This window comes from Indicator indicator, chromosome 28 (genome assembly GCF_027791375.1).
Source record: "Indicator indicator isolate 239-I01 chromosome 28, UM_Iind_1.1, whole genome shotgun sequence".
NCBI classification, from domain to species: Eukaryota; Metazoa; Chordata; class Aves; order Piciformes; family Indicatoridae; genus Indicator; species Indicator indicator.
The window spans coordinates 9,516,341-9,535,275 of record NC_072037.1 but is presented as its reverse complement, the minus strand read 5'-3'; the positions used below and the strand labels follow the sequence as shown (position 1 = coordinate 9,535,275).

Genomic DNA, 18,935 nt, shown 5'->3' with positions numbered 1-18,935 from the left:
CTCCCTCTTGCTGGTGCAAATGGGAAGATTGCTTTTCGAAGTGGTTTTTCCTGGGAGCTGTGGCTCCGGCAAGATCCTGTATTTATTTCAGGGAGAATGGCAACGTTGTTTTATAAATACCTTTTCTGTAGTTTCAACATAGCTGCTGCTTGTTGTGTTTCTTATATAATGCTACCCAAGGTCTGTCTGACTGCCTCACGTTTGCTTTACTGCTCACTCCTTTCCCATTACCCTGCCGATTTTCCTGCAGAAAGTAAAAAAAAAAACCCAGGGGAATAAATCAGCAGTGCCTGTTTGAACAGACCACAACTTGAGGAAAATACTTGCATTTGTGGGAATATCCTGTGCCATCCACCACTATAATTTCTAATGATGTTGGAAAACATTGATAAGTGATTTCTATAAGTGCTGGCTTTTCCGCATCAGCTCTTGGAGCTGAGCTTTGAGCCTTTGATGTTTGGGTGAGGTAGGGTTCCTCTGCCTCTCTCCTGCTTTGGTGAACTGTCTAAAAATGCTGTGCCTCTCTCCCTGCCTTCTCTGTTTTTTTTCAGATGTGTCCTACTTTGGATATTCCTGCATTGAATGTCTGAGGAGCTCCAGCCGATCCTGAGCCATGTCGCAGATGTTGCACATAGAGATTCCCAACTTTGGGAACACTGTTCTGGGCTGCCTGAATGAGCAGCGGCTGCTGGGGCTGTACTGCGATGTCTCCATCGTGGTGAAGGGCCAAGCCTTCAAGGCTCACCGGGCGGTCCTGGCCGCCAGCAGCCTCTACTTCCGAGACTTGTTCAGTGGGAACAGCAAAAATGCCTTCGAGCTGCCGGGTACCGTGCCCCCAGCTTGCTTCCAGCAGATCCTCTCCTTCTGCTACACGGGGAAGCTGACCATGGCAGCAAGCGAGCAGCTGGTGGTGATGTACACGGCAGGCTTCCTGCAGATCCAGCACATCGTGGAGAAAGGGACGGACTTGATGTTCAAGGTCAGCTCTCCCCACTGTGACTCTCAGACCACCATGATCGAGGATCCCAGCTCGGAGCCGCAGAGTCCCTGCAACCAGCTGCAGTCGGCCTCGGCGCCCTACGTCATGTCCCCCTCCATGCCCATCCCGCTCCTCACGCGCGTCAAACACGAGAACCTCGAGCTGCAGGCAGCTGCCCTGCCCGGCCTGCCCGGCAAGAGACCCCTGGAGCCTGGTGCTCGGGAGGGGACAGGTGGCGGTGGCCCCAACGCCAGTGCCCTGAAGCTCTCCCGCGTCTCCTACTATGGGATGCCCAACCTGGCCACCCTCATCCCCAATGTCCAGCAGGTCCAGTACTCACAGGGGGAGCGGACGAGCCCCGGTGCCAGCAGCATTCCCACCACTGACAGCCCCACCTCCTACCACAATGAGGAGGATGAGGAGGATGACGAGGCGTACGACACCATGGTGGAGGAGCAGTATGGCCAGATGTACATCAAGTCCTCGGGAGGCTACTCTGGTAATGGACACTCTCTCTTTGGGTTTTCTGCTCTCCTTCAATGCTTTCTTGGTCCTTCAGCCAGCACAGGTGGCTTCGGGTTTGTTCTTCAGGCTTCTGTCTTCAGGGGCTTCGTTTGTTTATTCACACAGCATGGAGCAGGAGATGGTGCACGTGGTGGGCTCAGTGCTGGTGCAGGGGTATGGTGTGAAAAGGTCCCCTGTGCCATCACTCCTGGGCTGTCCCCCCAGTGGAGAGGCTCTTTAGATGAGAGATGCTGCATTATCTGCCATGACCCTGAGCTTTTTTGGCTGAGGCTGTCAACAAGTAGCCAGGTGGTGACAGGAGCCATGCTGTGGTGATGCTGTCCCATGGCAATGGCTGAGCTCACCTGCCACAGGTCATCTGAGAGAGATGGGAGGAGAATTGTCACCTCTTGCCAGCCTGCAGGGAATTAGGTGGTCAGTCTCTGGGAGTGAGTCTCCAGCAAGGTGAAGGCACGTTCCTCTGTCCTGACCTTTTAGAGTAACATTTTTTAGAAACTGCTGAACGTACAGATTTGGAGGAGGGCAGAAAAATATCAAATAAATCATTTTTATACACAGTAATTAGGAATTTCTGAAAAAAGAAGAAAAGAAGGACTTCAGTCCCCACTGCCTGAAGGGACCCTCCTTTCCTTCACCATCCTTGCCCAGCACATTGCTGTCACAAAGGGCAGGGCAATTTGGAGGCCTCTTGGTACTACTTTACCTCTGTGTGATATGAGTCTCTGGGCGTGCCTTAGACAGAGGAGGTAGCTTCTCTTTGGTGGTGCTTGGCTGGGAGCTGCCAGCTGAACCTGGCGTTAAGACCCCTTCTGTCTTGCTTCCAATGCAGGGGAGGGCTTCCTCAGGCACCCTGCAGGGTTCAGACCCTGTTGAGGAGCAGGGCAGGGATGGGTACAGAGCCAGGGGCTCAGGACCAGAGGGGGAGATGCCTGACTGGGTTGTTGGCATGCCCACATCCTGCACAGAGGCAGCCTGCAGCATGCTGTACCATGGATGCTTTTGCAGCCTGCACAGATGCAGCTCGCAGCATCCCATGCAGAAGCTTGACCTCAGCACAGTGGCCTCCCTGTCAGAGCTGTAGGTGTTTGTGGCAGCAGCTTTGATCCCCAGACACTCCCCAGAGAGGGACATCTTCCCATCAGGGAGCATCATCTCTCCTGGAGCTGCTTTCCCTGCCGTGGTTCTGCACTGAAATTGCTGGCCCAACATTGCAAATATTTAGCTGGGTTTTGCTGGAGAGCTGGTGTGCTTCCCTCAAAGGTTTTTTGATTTTATTCTTCAGCAAGGGAAAAGATTTGACAAACCCTACCAGTTCTTTACCTAAAGCCAGGCTTTCCCTGGTTTTGAGAATGGGCTCATCCCCACATGCTCTTCCATCCCATCCCATCCCATCCCAAAGAGCAGGAGCCCAGTGTCCCCTTGCTGTGTCCCCCTGCTAGGTAGCAAGCAGCAGCAATATTTTCCAGGCATTTTCACCAAGCCATGTGCAGAAGGGGGAGGCACACTCCTTGCAGTGTTACTATTTTAATATTAGAAGCATTTGCTGAGGCAAGTGGACAAGGCAGTCATAGAAAATGAGCCTCAAAAGCCTGTCTGCTCTCTGCCATGCTTCAACTCCCAGCGGCTGGTACCAGATGGGCAAGGAGGAGTGGGATCAAGGGATGGGGACAAGGCTGGGGTCTCCTCCATGGCCACCTGGCTGGCAGGAACAGGGCCCTGTGCTCTGGCTGCTGTCAGGGTCAGCCTGAACAGAACTCAGGCTGGTTTCCCTCACGCTGGGTTTGGTTTTATTTAGCTTTGTGCTTCCCTGCTGCAGAGCTGGCAGTGAATGATGTGGATTTGCTTCAGTACTGTTCCTCAGAGCAGTGGGATTTTATCCTTGGACATGGTGTTTTCCTTCACCATCACAGGGCTAGTTCGTGCAGTAGCAGAATGAAATAAATCCAGAAGGTGAGGGCAGGAGCAGCCCGAGGTGGGGCAAGCAGCAGCTACTTAGCTGTACCCAATTCTTGCAGTGCAGGAGTCAGCCCAGTTGGAAAGGTGAAAATGCAGCAGCTTTCAGGAGGTGCTGCAGCCATCCAGCCCTGAGCTGGGCATTGCACAGGAAAGTTTTCCTGCTTGGTTTCTGTAGGGGGAAGACTTGAACCATGTCATGATGCTGAGGCAGGGGCTGTACGGAGTGGAGGGGAGGTCAGGAGCAGCACAGTGCTGCTTGGCCCTGCTGTAAGGCTCCACTATCCCACAGTTCTGCTAAAATATCTCTTTTGCACAAGCACGTTTCCAGGGAGTTTCCTGTTTTAAATAAGCCAGCTATAGTATCAGGCTTCCTGGAAAAGAGGGCACACAAAAAGAGATTATAAAAAATAAAACCTAAGCTATTCCATTATGGTTTGGACTTGTACAGCTAACTGTGTTTTAATTACTTGGGATAAACTGTACCCTCAAAAGGTGCAGAATAATAAAACCATAAGATGGAAGAGAGAAGCCAGCTAATCCTGCTCCTGGCATGTAGACCCTGACAGCCTTACAAAGGCCTGGGGGAGGGGGGAGCCCTTTAAAATAGTGATTGCCAAGGTTTCCAGGAGCCCCGTTTGGAAAAACAAAAACAGGGCCAAAGAAGAGCACCGCAGATGAAGCCCTGAATTTCAGAGAGGTTTGGGGCTTTTTTTTTTTTTCCTCCTTTTTCTTTGCTTTTTCATTCCCCTGCTGAAGCCTTGACTGAGTTAATGCCAGTGATGTGTGTTGGGGTGCTAGTGGCTGACGTTTGCTTCCCTTGAGCATTCCTTGCCTTGAGCATCATGCACCTTGAGCCATCACCCCGAAGGCCAGGGCTGCATGGGGCAGAGGAAGGTTGACAGGACTCCACCAACCCCACAGAGTCACAAAGCCTTCTCTTGACCTGGGGGGTGTTTTTTTTAATTGATTTTTGTTCACCTTTTTTATAGTCAGAGCCACACTGAATGTCAAAAGCTGGGATCAGAGAGAAGAGAAGCATGTCATCACCTTGGCCAAGGGTTTGGTGATGGTAGAGGAAGCAAGGGGAAGGTCCTGTTAAGTGACATACCTCCTGCAATGGTGATGCTGGTGTGATCAACCAGGACAGGTGTTGAACCTGCAGAGAAACGAAAGGAGAAGCCCAGTTTTAACCAGAGGGCTGATGAGATGGTCTCAGTGATGTCCAATGACAGGACAAGGGGCAGTGGGTGGAAGTTGAGGCATAGGAAGTTCCATGGAAACACAGGAAAGAATTATTTCACAGTGAGGGTGACAGAGCACTGGAACAGGCTGCCCAGGGGGGTTGTGGAGTCTCCCTCTCTGGAGATATTCAGGACCCACCTGGATGAGTTCCTGTGTGATCTGGTGTAGGCGATCCTGCTCTGGCAGGGGCGTTAGACTGGATGCTCTCTCAAGGTCCCTTCCAGCCCTTAACATTCTGTGATTCTGTGATTTAGATGTTGGTAGACAAAGAGTGGTAGCTTGCAGAGGGATGTAGGAAAAGGTGGCTTAGCTCCCACCAGCCTCTGGCCACTTTCAGTAGCCACAGTGTCACCATTCCCATGCCCACCTGTTGCAGGGGCAAGCTGGGAGCATCACAGCAAAATGGCTTCTTGTTCTGTAAGTAGGTCTGGCTGTGGAGAACGTGTGGGCCTTGAGGACACGAGTGAGGCTTAATGAGGTTTTTTAGCATCTGATCTGAGGAACGCACAACTCCAGAAAGCATTAAACAAAAGCCAAGTATTTTTATCCTGGTTAATTACAGCGCCGTGGGCCTGCTCTGAAGTGGGTTTCTGCAGGACTTGCAGATGCTCGGCGCTTTTCTGCGCTGTAACCACGCTGTCAGTCAGCTCTCGCTGCTCAGCAGATGCAGATAATTGAATTTTGACAGGCACAAGTGAAGTTGTGTGAGGGTCCATCCTCCTCCCCAGCTCCTGCTGCGCCGGTTTGCAGGGGAGAGGAGGAATCTTGCTGCGGCAAATGGCTGGAATGCAAAGGCTGGACTTGAAAGTTATGAAATCCCGAACTGACAAGAGCACACTTCATTAAAAATTCATCTAAAATAGCCATTATAGAATAGTTGTGGTAATTAGCTGAGAGAATAGTTTTCTCTCCTGGCCTCTGATTCCTGACAGTAAGGAAAGAGGGCAAGAAACAACCCAGAATCTGTAATGAGCTGCTCCAGCAGCATCCCGGACCAAGGCCGGGGAGGATGCTCTGCAGCGGTGGAAATCACAGCTCCCGATGCCAAGTAATTGCAGCTGGAGCAAAGTGGCTGCCTCTGACTGCAGGGCTGCTGATGTGATCTGTGGGGCTGTGTGGTGACTGGGCTGAGGCTGGGCTGTGCACAGGGGGTTGCTCACAAGCGAAGAGCTGGTGGGTTCGGGGAAAGAAAGGGGTCAGGAGAGGCTTCGCTGTTTATTCATAGAAGCATAGAATGGTAGGGGTTGGAAGGGACCTCTGGAGATCATCATCCAGTCCAACCCTCCTGCTAAAGTAGGGTCACCCACAGCAGCATGCCCAGCATCATAATGTCCAGGCAGGTTTGGAATCTCTCCAGAGAAGATAACTCCACAACCTCTCTGGACAGCCTGCTCCAGGGCTTCATCACCCTCACAGCAAAGCAGTTTTTCTTCATGTTAAACTGAAACCTCCTGGGTTCCAGTCTGTGCCCAATTTTCCCTTGTCCTGCCACTGGGCACCACTAAAAAGAGTCTGGCTCCATCCTCTTGCCCTCCACCCATTAGCTCTTGCTGAACATTTATCAGATCTCTCCTCCAGGCTGACCAGCCCCAGGTCTCTCAGCCTCTCCTCATCAGGGATGCTTCAGTCCCCCCAGCATCCTCATGGCCCAAATTCAACAGGATTCCTTTGGCTTTTTGCTGAGGGTTTCAAACAGCCCCACTGCTGGAAGTGCCACTGTGTGTCGATGGGAGCCAGCCAGCACCAGCATCATCCATCCCAACATGGGGACCACTGGTGCTGAGCAGCTGAGGGAAGGCACAGCCCCACACCAGGGGCCTGCAGCCTCTGCCCTTTTTTGGCATTAAAACCTCCAGTCCTGATTTCCTCACCGTGCAACACAGATGTTTAATTTTAGGCTGGCAGATGTTTCACTCCTGGCTGAGATCTGAAGCGAGGGCGAGATAGGAGTATTTATAAACCAGGAATATTTTTCCTATACTAATTCCAGATTACCTCCCTCTATAAATAGGTCACAAATCAAATCTCCCCCATTCCAGTTCGTGGTTATAAATGTGCTCTTTGTAAAACATAAACTATCCCAGTTGGGGCTGTATCACGTATCTGGCCAGTCCTGCGTGCCTCTGGCCTCTGTGGCACAGGTTTACGTAGGCAGCAGACGCTCGGTGATGCCGGGGCCACGGCAGGGGATGCTATTTTTGGGGACAGTCCCACTGCCAGTGGAAAATAGGCTAATGGGATAAAAATGTTTGTAAAGAAACTTCTTTCTTTGAAAAGAAACTTCTCACCCTGGGGAGAAAGGAGAATTATCCACCTGTTTGCCTATGTGGTCATAGGATGTTAGGGGTTGGAAGGGACCTCTGAAGATCATCCAGTCCAACCCCCCTGCCAGAGCAGGACCATAGAATCCAGCATAGGTCGCACAGGAATACATCCAGATGGGTCTTGAAAGTCTCCAGAGATGGAGATTCCACCACCTCTCTGGGCAGCCTGTTCCAGTGCTCTGTGACCCTCACAGTGAAGAAGTTTCTCCTCATGTTGAGGTGGAACCTCCTGTGCTGTAGTTTATATTCATTACCCCTTGTGGAGGTGCTTTTGTAGCTGTTGTGGTGGTCCAGGGCTGGTGGCTTGTGGTTTCATGTTGGAGATCTGTAGATGTTAACTCTCGAGTAAGGATCCATCATTTGGATTTTCTGTATCTCTGTAGTTTATATCCATTACCCCTTGTGGTGGAGCAGGTGGAGGTAGTTTTGTATCTGTTGTGGTGGACCAGAGCTGGTGGCTTGTGGTTTCGTGTCAGGGATCTGTAGATGATAACTCTTGAGTAAGGATCCATCATTTGGATTTTTCTGTATCTCAGAATCCCATTCCTGAAACAGAAATAGCTGTTTCTTACCCACAGGAATATGTTGAAGTTCATATGCAGCAAATGGTCAAGAGGAGACCCCAGACTGGTGGGATTTGGGGTTTTATGAATAATTTGGAAGCCTGGTGTTTGAATTGTCAGGAAGAAAAGTGAATACTGGAGCTGAATGTGTGGCCAGCAATTCCCAGTGCTGCCAGACCCTGGGCACTTGCCTGAGCAGCTTGTCACCCGTCACTGATAAGGGTCAATGGGGGTGGTGTGGGCTCAGCATCTCTGCTCTTAGGCACCTTGGGTGGGATGTGGAACTATCCTGGTGTCACAAAAAACATTGTGGGCTCAGGAAGAAGGTGGCGTAATGGACCTCTGAGACAGTTCATTTTTGAGACAAGGAGGGCACATGCTGGGGAGCACTGATAATTCCATCTTTCCTCCAAGTGTGGACTCCAGCTTTGAGGCTACTTCTCCAGCTAGAAAACCCAGAATATTTCCCATTCTGGACCACTTGTTGCCAGCTGCAGCATCCATGTGGGTTTGAGATGAAATCTTACATCTGCCCTCTCCCTGGGGGTGTTCAAGGCTGGGTTGGAGAAGGCTTTGGTGAATCTGGACTGGTGGGAGGTGGCCCTGCCCGTAGTCAGGGGTTTGGAACTAGGTGAGCTTTAAAGTCCCTTCCAACACAAACCATTTTATGATTCTGTGATTCTATGAATAACTAAAATCTCCCAGTGTTTGGCTGGCAGCTCTCATCACTTCCTCTGTAATGATTTCCTGCCCCTCTCCACTAGCTGGTGGGCTCCTTTCTTGCTGGAGAACAAAACTGCGTTAAACAATAAATCACATTGTTCACTCCTTTCACTCAAAGGGAAGGAGCTGCTGTGTCCCTCTGAAGATCCAAATTAATTAGAAGCAAGTACTATCCTGTTCTCCAGAGCATAAAGGCCAAACAGACTGGCTTTCTTTGCAAACATGGGACCAGAGTGTCTCTTGTATCCTGCTTCTTTACATAACCGATGGCTATCTGCTGAACTGAGGTGCCACTGAAAGGCCTGAGTCGTTGGGTAGGTTTTGTTTAGTATCATTGAATTTGTGCTTAATGCTTTCATGGAAATAAAAGTACTCCCTCACTCCCACCCCCCCTCCCCCCCCCCAAAAAAAAAAAAAAAGAAAAAAGATTGATGCTCGTGTTTAGTAAGAGATTATAGACAGTGAGCCAACAGGACAAGATGTAACCCAAACAGAATGGTGGCTTGAGTTACGTTTGGATTTCTTAGCTTGAATTTTAGTTTGGTTTATGAAGTATTTGATTTCACAGGAAGAAATGTAAACTTCTCGATGGCTCTGTGTGTAGAAAGTGAAATGCCTTCAACAGCAGCAAAGAATTTCTTCCAGGCAGGGTTGTCACCGACCAGCACAGCAGCCTTGTCTGCCTGAAGAGCTGCATTTTCTTTCAGGAAACAAGTTTGACACCAAATCCTTCAGCATTTCTCCAGGAACACAGTGCTTGTGCTGATCTTTCTCTTGCCTGCCTCATTATTGCTACCTTAGCATCTCTTTGGCTCCAAAATTGGGGTTTTTTTGTTGAATGTATGTCTGTAGAAGGTGGAAGAGCAGGTAGGCTCAGCCTGTGTTTGCCAGTTGGATGTTGTAGGTAGAATCATAGAATCATTTAGATTGGAAAAGACCTCTTAGATCCTTGAGTCCAACTGTTAATTTAAAGCTGTTTAATTTCATCAATGACACCAGGCTTGGTGAAGAAGCAGGCAGGAGGGAGGGCATGGCTGGTGGCCAGGCCAGGCTGAGTTCTCTTCTGTTCCCATTTCTGGGTCACGATCTGTGAGGACCTCCTTCTGCTCTGAACTCTGTCTTGTTTGGGATATTGATTGCAGCTGCTTTCCCTGGAGACCTGCAGCCTTTATATCACTTTAAAAATAACTGGAGGCCTCTAAGAAGCTTTCTGAGAATCTGTATCAGTCTGTCCAACTTCCCTTCAGCAGCTTAGCATCTGCTGGGTTTAGGTGCTGATGAACATTGTGGGAGCTCCTGACCTAAGTCATTAGTTACAACCCTGAGGAGCCACCTGCAATTAACAAGAGCCCCATGCATGGGCATGACCTGTCCTGGTGGCTCAGGGATGTGCATTTAGCACAAGAAGCTGTTCCCAAATTGTGTTTTGCATAAACAGTCATTCACCCATCTTTTGTTGCTGCTATTGAGAATCTTGGATGTCCTCCTCTGGTATCTGGGATTTACCAGCAGGATGACAGCACACATGTGGTGTGTTTATGGTCTGACTTTTTTGTTCTACCTGTGTGGGAACTGCAGAGGACTCTGTGTGGGAGCTGACTGTGGTGTCCATTCCTTCTGCTTCCTCTTCCCTTGAGGTTTGCATTTATTTTGCTGTGGTTCTTGTGCTGTAGCCTGCTTGGTGGGTATGCAAGAGCCAAAGAGCCCATGAAGGACAGCAGAATAGGTCCTCCCTGGCTGTTGATTCCCCCATACCCAGAGACCCTCTGCTTTTGGTTTGTTTAATCTGGAAAATACTGGTATTTATTTGGGACTTGTGAGAAAGATGGGGACAATCTTTTCAGCAGGGCCTGCTGTAAAAGGGCAAGGGGTGATGGTTTTAAACTAAAAGAGGAAGATTTATACTTCGATATAAAACATTTTTTGCACTGAGGGTGGTGAGACATTGGCCCAGGTTTCCCAGAGAGGTGGTAGATGCCTCGTCCCTGGAAATATTCCAGGTCGGGTTGTTTGGAGCTCTGAGCATCCTGCTCTGGTTGCAGATATCTCTGCTGACTGCAGGTGGGTTAGACTAGATGTCCTTTAAAGGTCCCTTCCAACTGATAACATCCTGTGCATCCTGTGACTATGATTAATGTGGTATATTCTATTTATCACTCTTTGAAAACATCAGAAATACAGCAGTGCCTTGAGATACTTCCTCTGTCTGAGCAGACAATGACTCCTGTCTCCAAGGAGAGGGTGCCTGGATGCTCAGTGGTAGGATAAGGAGCCATGGACACAAACTGAAACATAGGAAGTTCTACCTCAACCTGAGGAAAAAGTCTTTTCTTTGAAAGTGACAGAGAACTGGAACAGGCTTCCCATAGAGGTTGTGGAGCCTCCGTCTCTGGAAACTTTCAAAACCCACCTGGACGTGTTCCTGTGTGACCTGCCCTAAGTGAACCTGCTTTGGCAGTGGGGTTGGACTAGATGATCTCCAGAGGTTCCTCTCAATCCCTGCCATTCTGTGATTCAGTGGTTGCTCAGGAGCACTATTAAGCAGGGAAATAATTGCAGTTGGTGACACTTCTGTATATCCATGGGACTGCACGCCAGCGCTGCAAGGCCATGCCGCTTTGCACAGACAGTCGAGCTGTGGTGGCAGGAGGAGTTAAAAGACATCATAGCAATCGTTCTGCCACTGTTTGGTCCTTAATCGTGGAAGGGAACTGCTGTGCTGTGCTGTGGCTCCAGGAGCAAGGGGCATCCTCCTGGTATTCCAGCATTTTAGGGAAGGAGGGAGCGGTGAGGGTGGGGATGCTCCAGCCCCGCGCCTGCGATAGGATGCCGCAGCCCAGCCCAGCGTCGCGGGGCATGTCCCACTTAGAACACTGCTGCCTTTGTGCTGCAGCCATCACCCTCTGGTTACTGCAGCAACAAGTCTGCAAAACTTGTTATTTTATCTGGAGAGAGAGGAAAAGTGGCCCCCAGAATACTGAAATAATTGCAGGAAAAGATACTTCTGGAGTCAGAGACATTTTGAGTTGTGAAGTGCTGATTGCTGGGGTGGTTTCTTCTTTCTGTTCGCAGACACTGGAGCGTGGAGCTGGGGTGGAATTCATCTGCTGCACTTGCCACATTAGCAAACACTTTGGGGAGAAAAGCTGGATCATTGTAGAGCTGGGCTTGCAATTCAGAACTGCAACTGCTCCCAGCACGTCCCAGTGCAGCTGGAGTTGAAGCACACCCCTGTCAGCCCTCTTGTGCTGTCTAAAATTGTCATTTTAAGCAAGCCTGGAGACTTGTGCTGTAAATGTGCTTCAGAAAGCTAATCCTCTGCATGCCCACAAGACCCAGGCATGCACACTGCTGGTGGGACACCTCAGTCCTTCAGCTTTTCAGTGTTAGAGGCTGTTAATGGGCAGTGGTGAGCTCTGGAGGGAGTCCATTGGGGCAAGTCACAGCTGAGTCCTGGCAAAACCCAGTGATTTGGATTTGAAGCTGCAGCTTAATATGAGTTTTGGCTTGTTAGCTGAGGTCTCTCTTCTTATTGGGAGGAAATGTTAGCCCACAAAAGTCAAAGTAAGAGAAGGTGCTTTGGAGGGTGGATTGGAGCTTGCAGGAGGTGGGTGCCAAACTCAGGATAGGCTACAGTGATCTTTTCTCCATGCAGCAGATATCTGCAGAGTCTGGCTTTTAACTTCAGCAGGGAAAAAAAAAAAACATCAAGAGAAGTAATTCTGGTGTTGATGCAGGTATTTGTCAAACTTGGGCAGTTCCTTGCATGGTTTAGAAACCTCACGTGAAGTAACCCGCCATTCTGGGAGCGTTTGGGAAAGCCAGCTCCATGTGCTATGCTTGCAGAAGGATGCCAGCTGTGCAGAGTTGCCCATTTTCATGAATGATTAGCTTAGGAAAAGTTAAAGCATAATTAAATTCTCAGAATCCCTCTCACAGAACCTGAACATGCACACGAGGCTGCTGTGGTAAAGGATGGGGGGAGACCGAGGGATCTTCCCATGCTTTCTGGTGGCATCTGCCCTATGGCTGATGGCCCTGGTGAGTTGTTGTACTTCTGGAGGGAGGAATATTTCTGAGAGCTACATGGAAAAGGCCCAGTCTGACCTTCTGTTAACATTGTGCCTGCATAATCAACTCTTTTAATGTTTTCCCTTTTAATTTTTAAGTTGCTCAAGAGAAGCCAGAGCAGATCCCCCTGGAGAACCGCTCCTGCGTCCTCATCCGACGGGATCTAGTTGCTCTGCCAGCCAGTCTTATCAGTCAAATTGGATACCGTTGCCACCCAAAACTCTACTCAGAGGGAGATCCTGGAGAAAAACTTGAGCTTGTTGCAGGTAACAAGGTGGGGGGGGAACCTTTCTTTGCTTGGGATTGCCAGGGGATCATTGGTGGTTTCCTTCCTGGAACGTCTTCTTCATCTTGCTAGCCCCGGAGTCGTGCATCTTCTGTGCCCTTGCTGCGTCTTTCTGGATTACTTGGCACCAATCATCTGTTTAAAAGTTCTAAGTTTCCTTTTAATTTGCTGATAGAAAAATGTGTCATTAACAGGATTTATTCAATTGAGTTAATTTAGCATTTTAATTGAATTCTCCAGCTTGTGTTCTTCCTGAGCGGTGTGGGCTGCATCGCGAGTGCGTTTTGATTTAGATGCACAGAGCTAAAAAAAAAAAAAAAAAAAAAAATACCCAGCAAAAACAAAACCAAAAACACAAACCCTTGCACATTAAAAGATATACAAAGCAATGGAGATAAAATTTGTGTCAGTGAACGAGCTTTGAAAACCCTGCAAAAATCCCTTAGAAATTGGGCGGGGGTGTGATGGAATAGTCAAACACTGCAGCAGGAAGGCAGAGAAGGAATCAGGTGGGGTCCTCTCTCTTCAATTTTTTATTTTCATTTGGGGAGGAATTTACAATATTGGGAGAATTCACTACTTTCTCTATAAAGGATTTATGGCCAGCTCAAGGTGGAGGTTGATGCTGGTTAGCTTTTAATGACAGTGGTAGTGTAGAGTTGGGTAAAGTTTGAAATCCAGTGGCTGTGCCAGTCTGCAGTTGGGTACCCCAAGCACTGCTCGGAAGATGGATGTTGGACTGGGATATTCAGGTCAAATTCCAGTTGAAATAATTACATTCTGCTTTTATAAGCCTCACTTTGCTGCAGTGGTCCTCTCAGCTTGTAGCCCACACTGTTGGGAAGTTTTTTTCCCATGGGCAGAGCTTTGTTTAACTGAAGGGATCTTTGCACCACAGCCTATACCTGCTGCCCAGGCAAGAGGTTTAATTGGTACCTGTAAAGCCCTAGGTCCAAAAAGGCCAGGAGGTTGTAGTGAGGTGGGGGTCAGTCCTTTCTCCCTAATACCAGGTGATAAAACAAGAGGAAGTGGCCTGAATCATGCCAGCGGAGGTTTAGATTGGATATTAGGAAACATTTCCTTGCAGTGAGAGTGGTTAGGCATTGGAATAGGCTGCCCAGGGAGGTGGTGGAGTCACCATCCCTGGAGGTGTTCAAAAAACCTGTGGAAATGGCTCTGTGGGACATGGTTTAGTGGCTAAGGTGGTGTTAGGTTGATGGTTGGACTTGATGTTAGATGTCTTTTCCAAGCAAAACAATTCTGTGTTTCTGTGATCCTTTCGTTCTGGTCATTTATCTTTTGATGAGCAGAGTGATCTTATTTTCAGTCTGTAGAAGGAATGTGAATTTCAAGGGGTTCCCAGAAAGGTGTCCATCTGATGGAAGATGAGTCTCTGATGGAAGGCAGGGGTGAAACAGGCAGGCTGCAGCACAGCAAACAACCACAAGTATTTATTTTCTATCTGGAATATTCATTTTATTCCCATTTACATTTTATGTGAGACGTCTTAAAACCATCAAGTGGTGTGGGTTATTTTCACAGTGAGAGTTGCAAATTGGCTTGAGGCAGCTCTGCTTGATTTACATTTTTCAATCTGGAAACAAAAAAAAAAAAGAAAAGTAGATTAATATCACTAACTGATAGTGACTGCCTTGGTTATTTTTGATTTATTAAAGTGAAGTTATCCTTGGTAGCGTCTGACATTCCCTCTGATGGTTTCTCTCTTCAAATACCACTGCTGAAGAGAGCTCATCCCTGTCTCAAATCTGAGACCAGGGTGGGGTTTGACACTGGAGTGTGCAGGAAGGTCCTGCAGGAAAAGTTTTCCTCATCTCTCCATTTGGAGCGTTTTCCTTTTGTCTCTGATTTTTCATGCCATGGTTGATTCTGCAGACTTCAGCAGCTGAGGGTCTGAGAGAAGACCCCAAGAAGGTTTTCAGCCAGCCTTGTAGACCTTGTAGTACTCTGACAGGTAATTACTGTGTGTTGAAGAGAGTCCATGGAAGGTGCATGATGAGAAGCAGGACCACTCAGCTCTGGAACGATGCTCGTTATTTTCTGGGCCAGGCCTGGGCTGCCTATGGTGGCAGGGAAGGTGCAGGCAGAAGCTCAGGCTCTGGATGGTGCTGAGTGCCTGCCCTGGTACCATCCACTCATGTGGGCTGCTCGGCTTTCATCTGGAAGATCAGGGACAGTCATCTGTAGGCTTTCCTGGAAATCCAGGAGGTTAATTTTATTTCTCCAGTAGATGTTTTTATATCTTGAGAACAGAGTGTCTTCTGGATCCAGATACGACCTATTATTTAGTCTTAATTAAAAGCAAATACCAAACCCTCTCATATAACAGTATGCTTGGAAAATAGGATAAACCTCTCCCTGCAAGCTGATGCTGAGGCAGGAGCAGTTGGGTCTGTGTGAGCTATGTGCAAAGGAAAAGAGTTTGATAAGAAACCTGCTGTAAAGTGCTGCCAAACCCCTGGATCTGTAAAGCTGCTTTGGCAGGGGCTCCTTTTGCTTCTGGAGAACATCCTTCAAGGCAGGGTGTTTCAAAGTCAGCAGCTGCTGTGCATTAGCAGGAAAATTCCCTGCTCACCAGAGGTATCAAGAGGTGATGGGCTGGGGTTTGTGGAAACAGTTAGATCTCTGGTGTAACTGGTACTTTCTCTGTGCTAGATGGTTTGTTTTTTTTTTTCCCCCTCTCTGTCTAGTTATATGCTCTGCAATCTTTCATATCAGAACAGGCCAAATGGATTTGGGGTTTTCTTCCTTCAGAGGGAATAAATAATCTGTCCTGTACATATAAAATCACAGAATAAAGCTTTGTGTCTGTGTCTGTGCAAGAAAAAATAGACTCCTTTCCTTTCATTTCCATAGAATTCCTTTCTCTACAGATGAAATTAGGAATTATTGTAACATGGGACTCACCAAGACCCTGAGGGGATGCAGTGACTATCCCTGCTGGGCTTTGCCAAAGCTCTGCTGTCCTTCTTGGGCTTTCCTAGCAGCACATGTAGAGCACGTGGCCTCTCGTGTCACACCTCCCCTGTCACCCCAGGGTTGTGACCCACAGCACAGGAGCAAGAGCTTATCCGTGGCTCAGGGGTGATGCTGTTGGTGAGACAAGGATTTAATCTTGAGTTCTCCCTCTCCAACCCTTCCAGGCTCAGGGGTTTACATCACCCGGGGGCAGCTGATGAATTGCCACTTATGTGCTGGTGTCAAACACAAGGTCCTCCTGAGACGTCTCCTGGCCACCTTCTTTGATCGGTATGTCCTCCTGCTTTCTCTGCTCTCCCAAGGGATTTGGTTGATTTTTCAGGTTTCTGGTGTTTTGACCACGCTGACAGATACTGTGGCACGAGTGCTTGATCCTCTCTGTGTGCTGCACTGGTCTCTGTGCTTTTCCTTATGGTGCTTGAACCTGAGCACAAGATTCTCCAATTCCTCACCTTAAAATTATGATTGTGAACCTACAGGGAAGAGGTGAAGGTGGTGGCCATCCCCTGGAGTCCCTGGTGTAAGGATCTTCCTTTGCCTTTCTTGCAGGAACACACTTGCCAACAGCTGTGGAACTGGAATCCGGTCCTCGACGAGCGACCCCAGCAGGAAGCCCCTGGACAGCAGGGTTCTTAATGCAGTCAAATGTAAGGAGAGAGATTTACTGCTGCTCAGTTGGCACAGCATGCTGAGAGCAGACCAAAACCTAAGCAGGGAAGGCCTTCTCTATTGCCTAATAATGGGAGCTAAGCATGGTGAAATTAGGTTATAGGAAAATCAGTTTATTTCTTAGCTTCCTTCATTTGGGGGAGCTGAACTTAATTTTTGATGGCTTTCGACAGTATCTTAGGATAAAGCATTATTGCTGCTTGGCTGTTTTGCTGTTTTTTAAAGCAGTGAGTTATTTTACTGATTGATGCTCTAAGAAGGAAATTGGAATGATGGTTTTGGCAACATTCAGAGCTTGGTGCCACTGAGGCAGGCTGTCCCCTATGTGTTGGCTTTTGTCCCATGGGCTCCAGCTCTCATTCGGATTTATCCAAGCCCAAGGCTGTGCCAGATACAAGGAGTGGGCTGTGGGATAGAAGGTGCCTGCTGGTGAGTGAGGACCTGGGTGGTGCAGGAAAACCCCGATGGCTTAGTGCAGCAAAGCCTGTTTATCATGGGCTTGATATACAGTGGAGAGCAACGTGTTCTCTCCCCCTCACTGGATCCTGGTAGTAAATCTTTATGTAAATATTATTGCAGTGGAAAATGAAACTCCAAGCAGTTTGGTTGTGGGTTTATTTATTTTTTTTTAATTCTTTTATTTTACTTTTAAGATTTGGCAGATAAATCTTTCCTCTCTCGAATTGTTGCTGCGCTGCTGAACTCCGGGGGCCCTCCAGCCACCCTCTGAGATCTGTAGAACGTGGAGAGAAAGGATAAGGCAGCAGCTGCTCAGCACAGAAAGACAAAATTCACTAGGCTGTGCTGGTGGTGCTTGCCTGTAGCTTTTGTGAGGTGCTCTCCTGAGACAACTTCACCCTGCAGAGCCTTGGCTCTGAGCCTTCCAGCTTTGGTCCTTGCTGAGGCTTGCAAACACCATCAGAAGTAGTGCCTACCACATGCTGTCGTGTATCAGGACAAAAAAAGGCTTCTTACTGCCCAAATTTTACCCTTGTGCACAAGCTTTAGTTTATAATTATTCACCTTGACAGTTCCTTGGACATTGCTTCATAACATCAGGTGCCTGGCCCCTGTGGAGGAGCAAGGCTGCAGCTGAGGTATTGCTGTGCTGCTGCAGGGTATGGGCCAGTGGATATGCTGGTGGTGGAACCCTGGTCAGGCTGGAGGTCTGTGCAGCACTGGTTAGCCCTGCGGTGGCTGGTACGAGGTGTGGGACAGGCAGAGGATGGTCCTTTGTTCCTGACATTTCCCAGTCCTACAGCTCTGCCTGCACCACCATGCTTTTAAGAGCCATTAATAGATCTACTGTTGAGGTGTTTGTGTTGACTTTTTCTATGTCCATCTCTGCTTTTGGTCATCCTAACTTGCTGTTACCATGGGTGCTGCTTGCTAGCTGGAGGCTGGGTCCTGCAGTCCCTGGTACCTCTGGGGCTTGCTAGGTCCTGGGGAGTGAGTGTTCCTTCTCCAGCCCCTTTCCCTGTGCCTTCTGGTTATATCCTTTCTTGGCTGTGTCCGTTTCAAGCTGAGGAATCCTTGTCTGTAAGCCTCTCCTTGTGAGAGCTCTGGCCCGTGGGTGGACCTCCACCCCACGGCACCCTGCGCTAAGCCCTTGCAGCAGGTTTGTAGGACAGGGCAGGGGCTGCTATCATGCAGCCACCTCTGTGTTGCTTTCTCTGACTCCTCAGCTCTGTGTGTCCCCTGTCTTTGCAGTGTATTGTCAGAATTTTGCCCCGAGCTTTAAGGAAAGCGAGATGAATGTTATAGCAGCCGATATGTGCACCAACGCCCGCCGGGTCCGCAAGCGCTGGCTGCCGAAGATTAAATCCATGCTGCCAGAAGGGATGGAGATGTACCGCACGGTCATGGGCTCCACCACAAACAGTGTCCCCCTGGATCCTGAATTCCAGCCCAACACTGCTCAGGTCTTTGAGCAGCGAATCTATGCAGAAAGGAGGAGCGATTCAGGAACTATAGTAGCCTTGAGAACTAACACAGTGAACGTAGAGCTGAGCAATGGATCCAACCAGTCCTTCGAACAGAGCGAGGATGCTGAAGGGGCTGGCTCTGTGATACAGGAGGCAGCCGCCACAGATGCTCTGGCATCAGATACCCAAAGCACTCCACAACCTTTTGAACAAGGTTCAGGCTCCTCCAGCCGGCCCGAAACTCCCGTGAGAAGACAAGATGGTACTTTTGGAGGGACTTTATAAAGAGAGCAAAACCTTGAGCGTTGACCTATAAGGGATCTGTAATACTAAAAGCTGCTTGCATGCGTTACTAATACAAAACAAAAACAAAAACAACAAAAAAAAAATTAATAATGTGATCAAGCCACTTACCTACTGAACTGCTACTGTTGCCTGAGAAAAATGTGATTTTTATTCTGCTTGTATTTAAAATTTATGAAGGAAAAATAATCGCATTCGTTATACTGTAAACAATTAGGTCTGTGGCGACCTACTTAAAAAAAAAAAAACAAAAAACAAAAAAACAAATATTGGGCTCCTTTTTTGATATTCCTGAGGTTAGTCTATAAGATTGTAGCTTTTTTTTCCTCTTTTTCTTCCTTTTTTTTTCCCCTTTTTTTTTTCTTTTTCCCC

The 18,935-nt window shown here is 48.5% G+C and overlaps 1 protein-coding gene across 1 annotated transcript; it reads left to right on the top strand.

The window, feature by feature from the left end:
* The first annotated feature begins 613 nt into the window (after positions 1-613).
* NACC2 (NACC family member 2) lies at positions 614-18,545 on the top strand. Its single transcript, XM_054393546.1, has 5 exons — positions 614-1,478; positions 12,482-12,649; positions 15,831-15,936; positions 16,216-16,313; positions 18,046-18,545. The coding sequence occupies exons 1-5, from the start codon at positions 614-616 to the stop codon at positions 18,543-18,545; spliced, it is 1,737 nt and encodes a 578-aa protein (XP_054249521.1).
* The last annotated feature ends 390 nt before the right edge of the window (positions 18,546-18,935 follow it).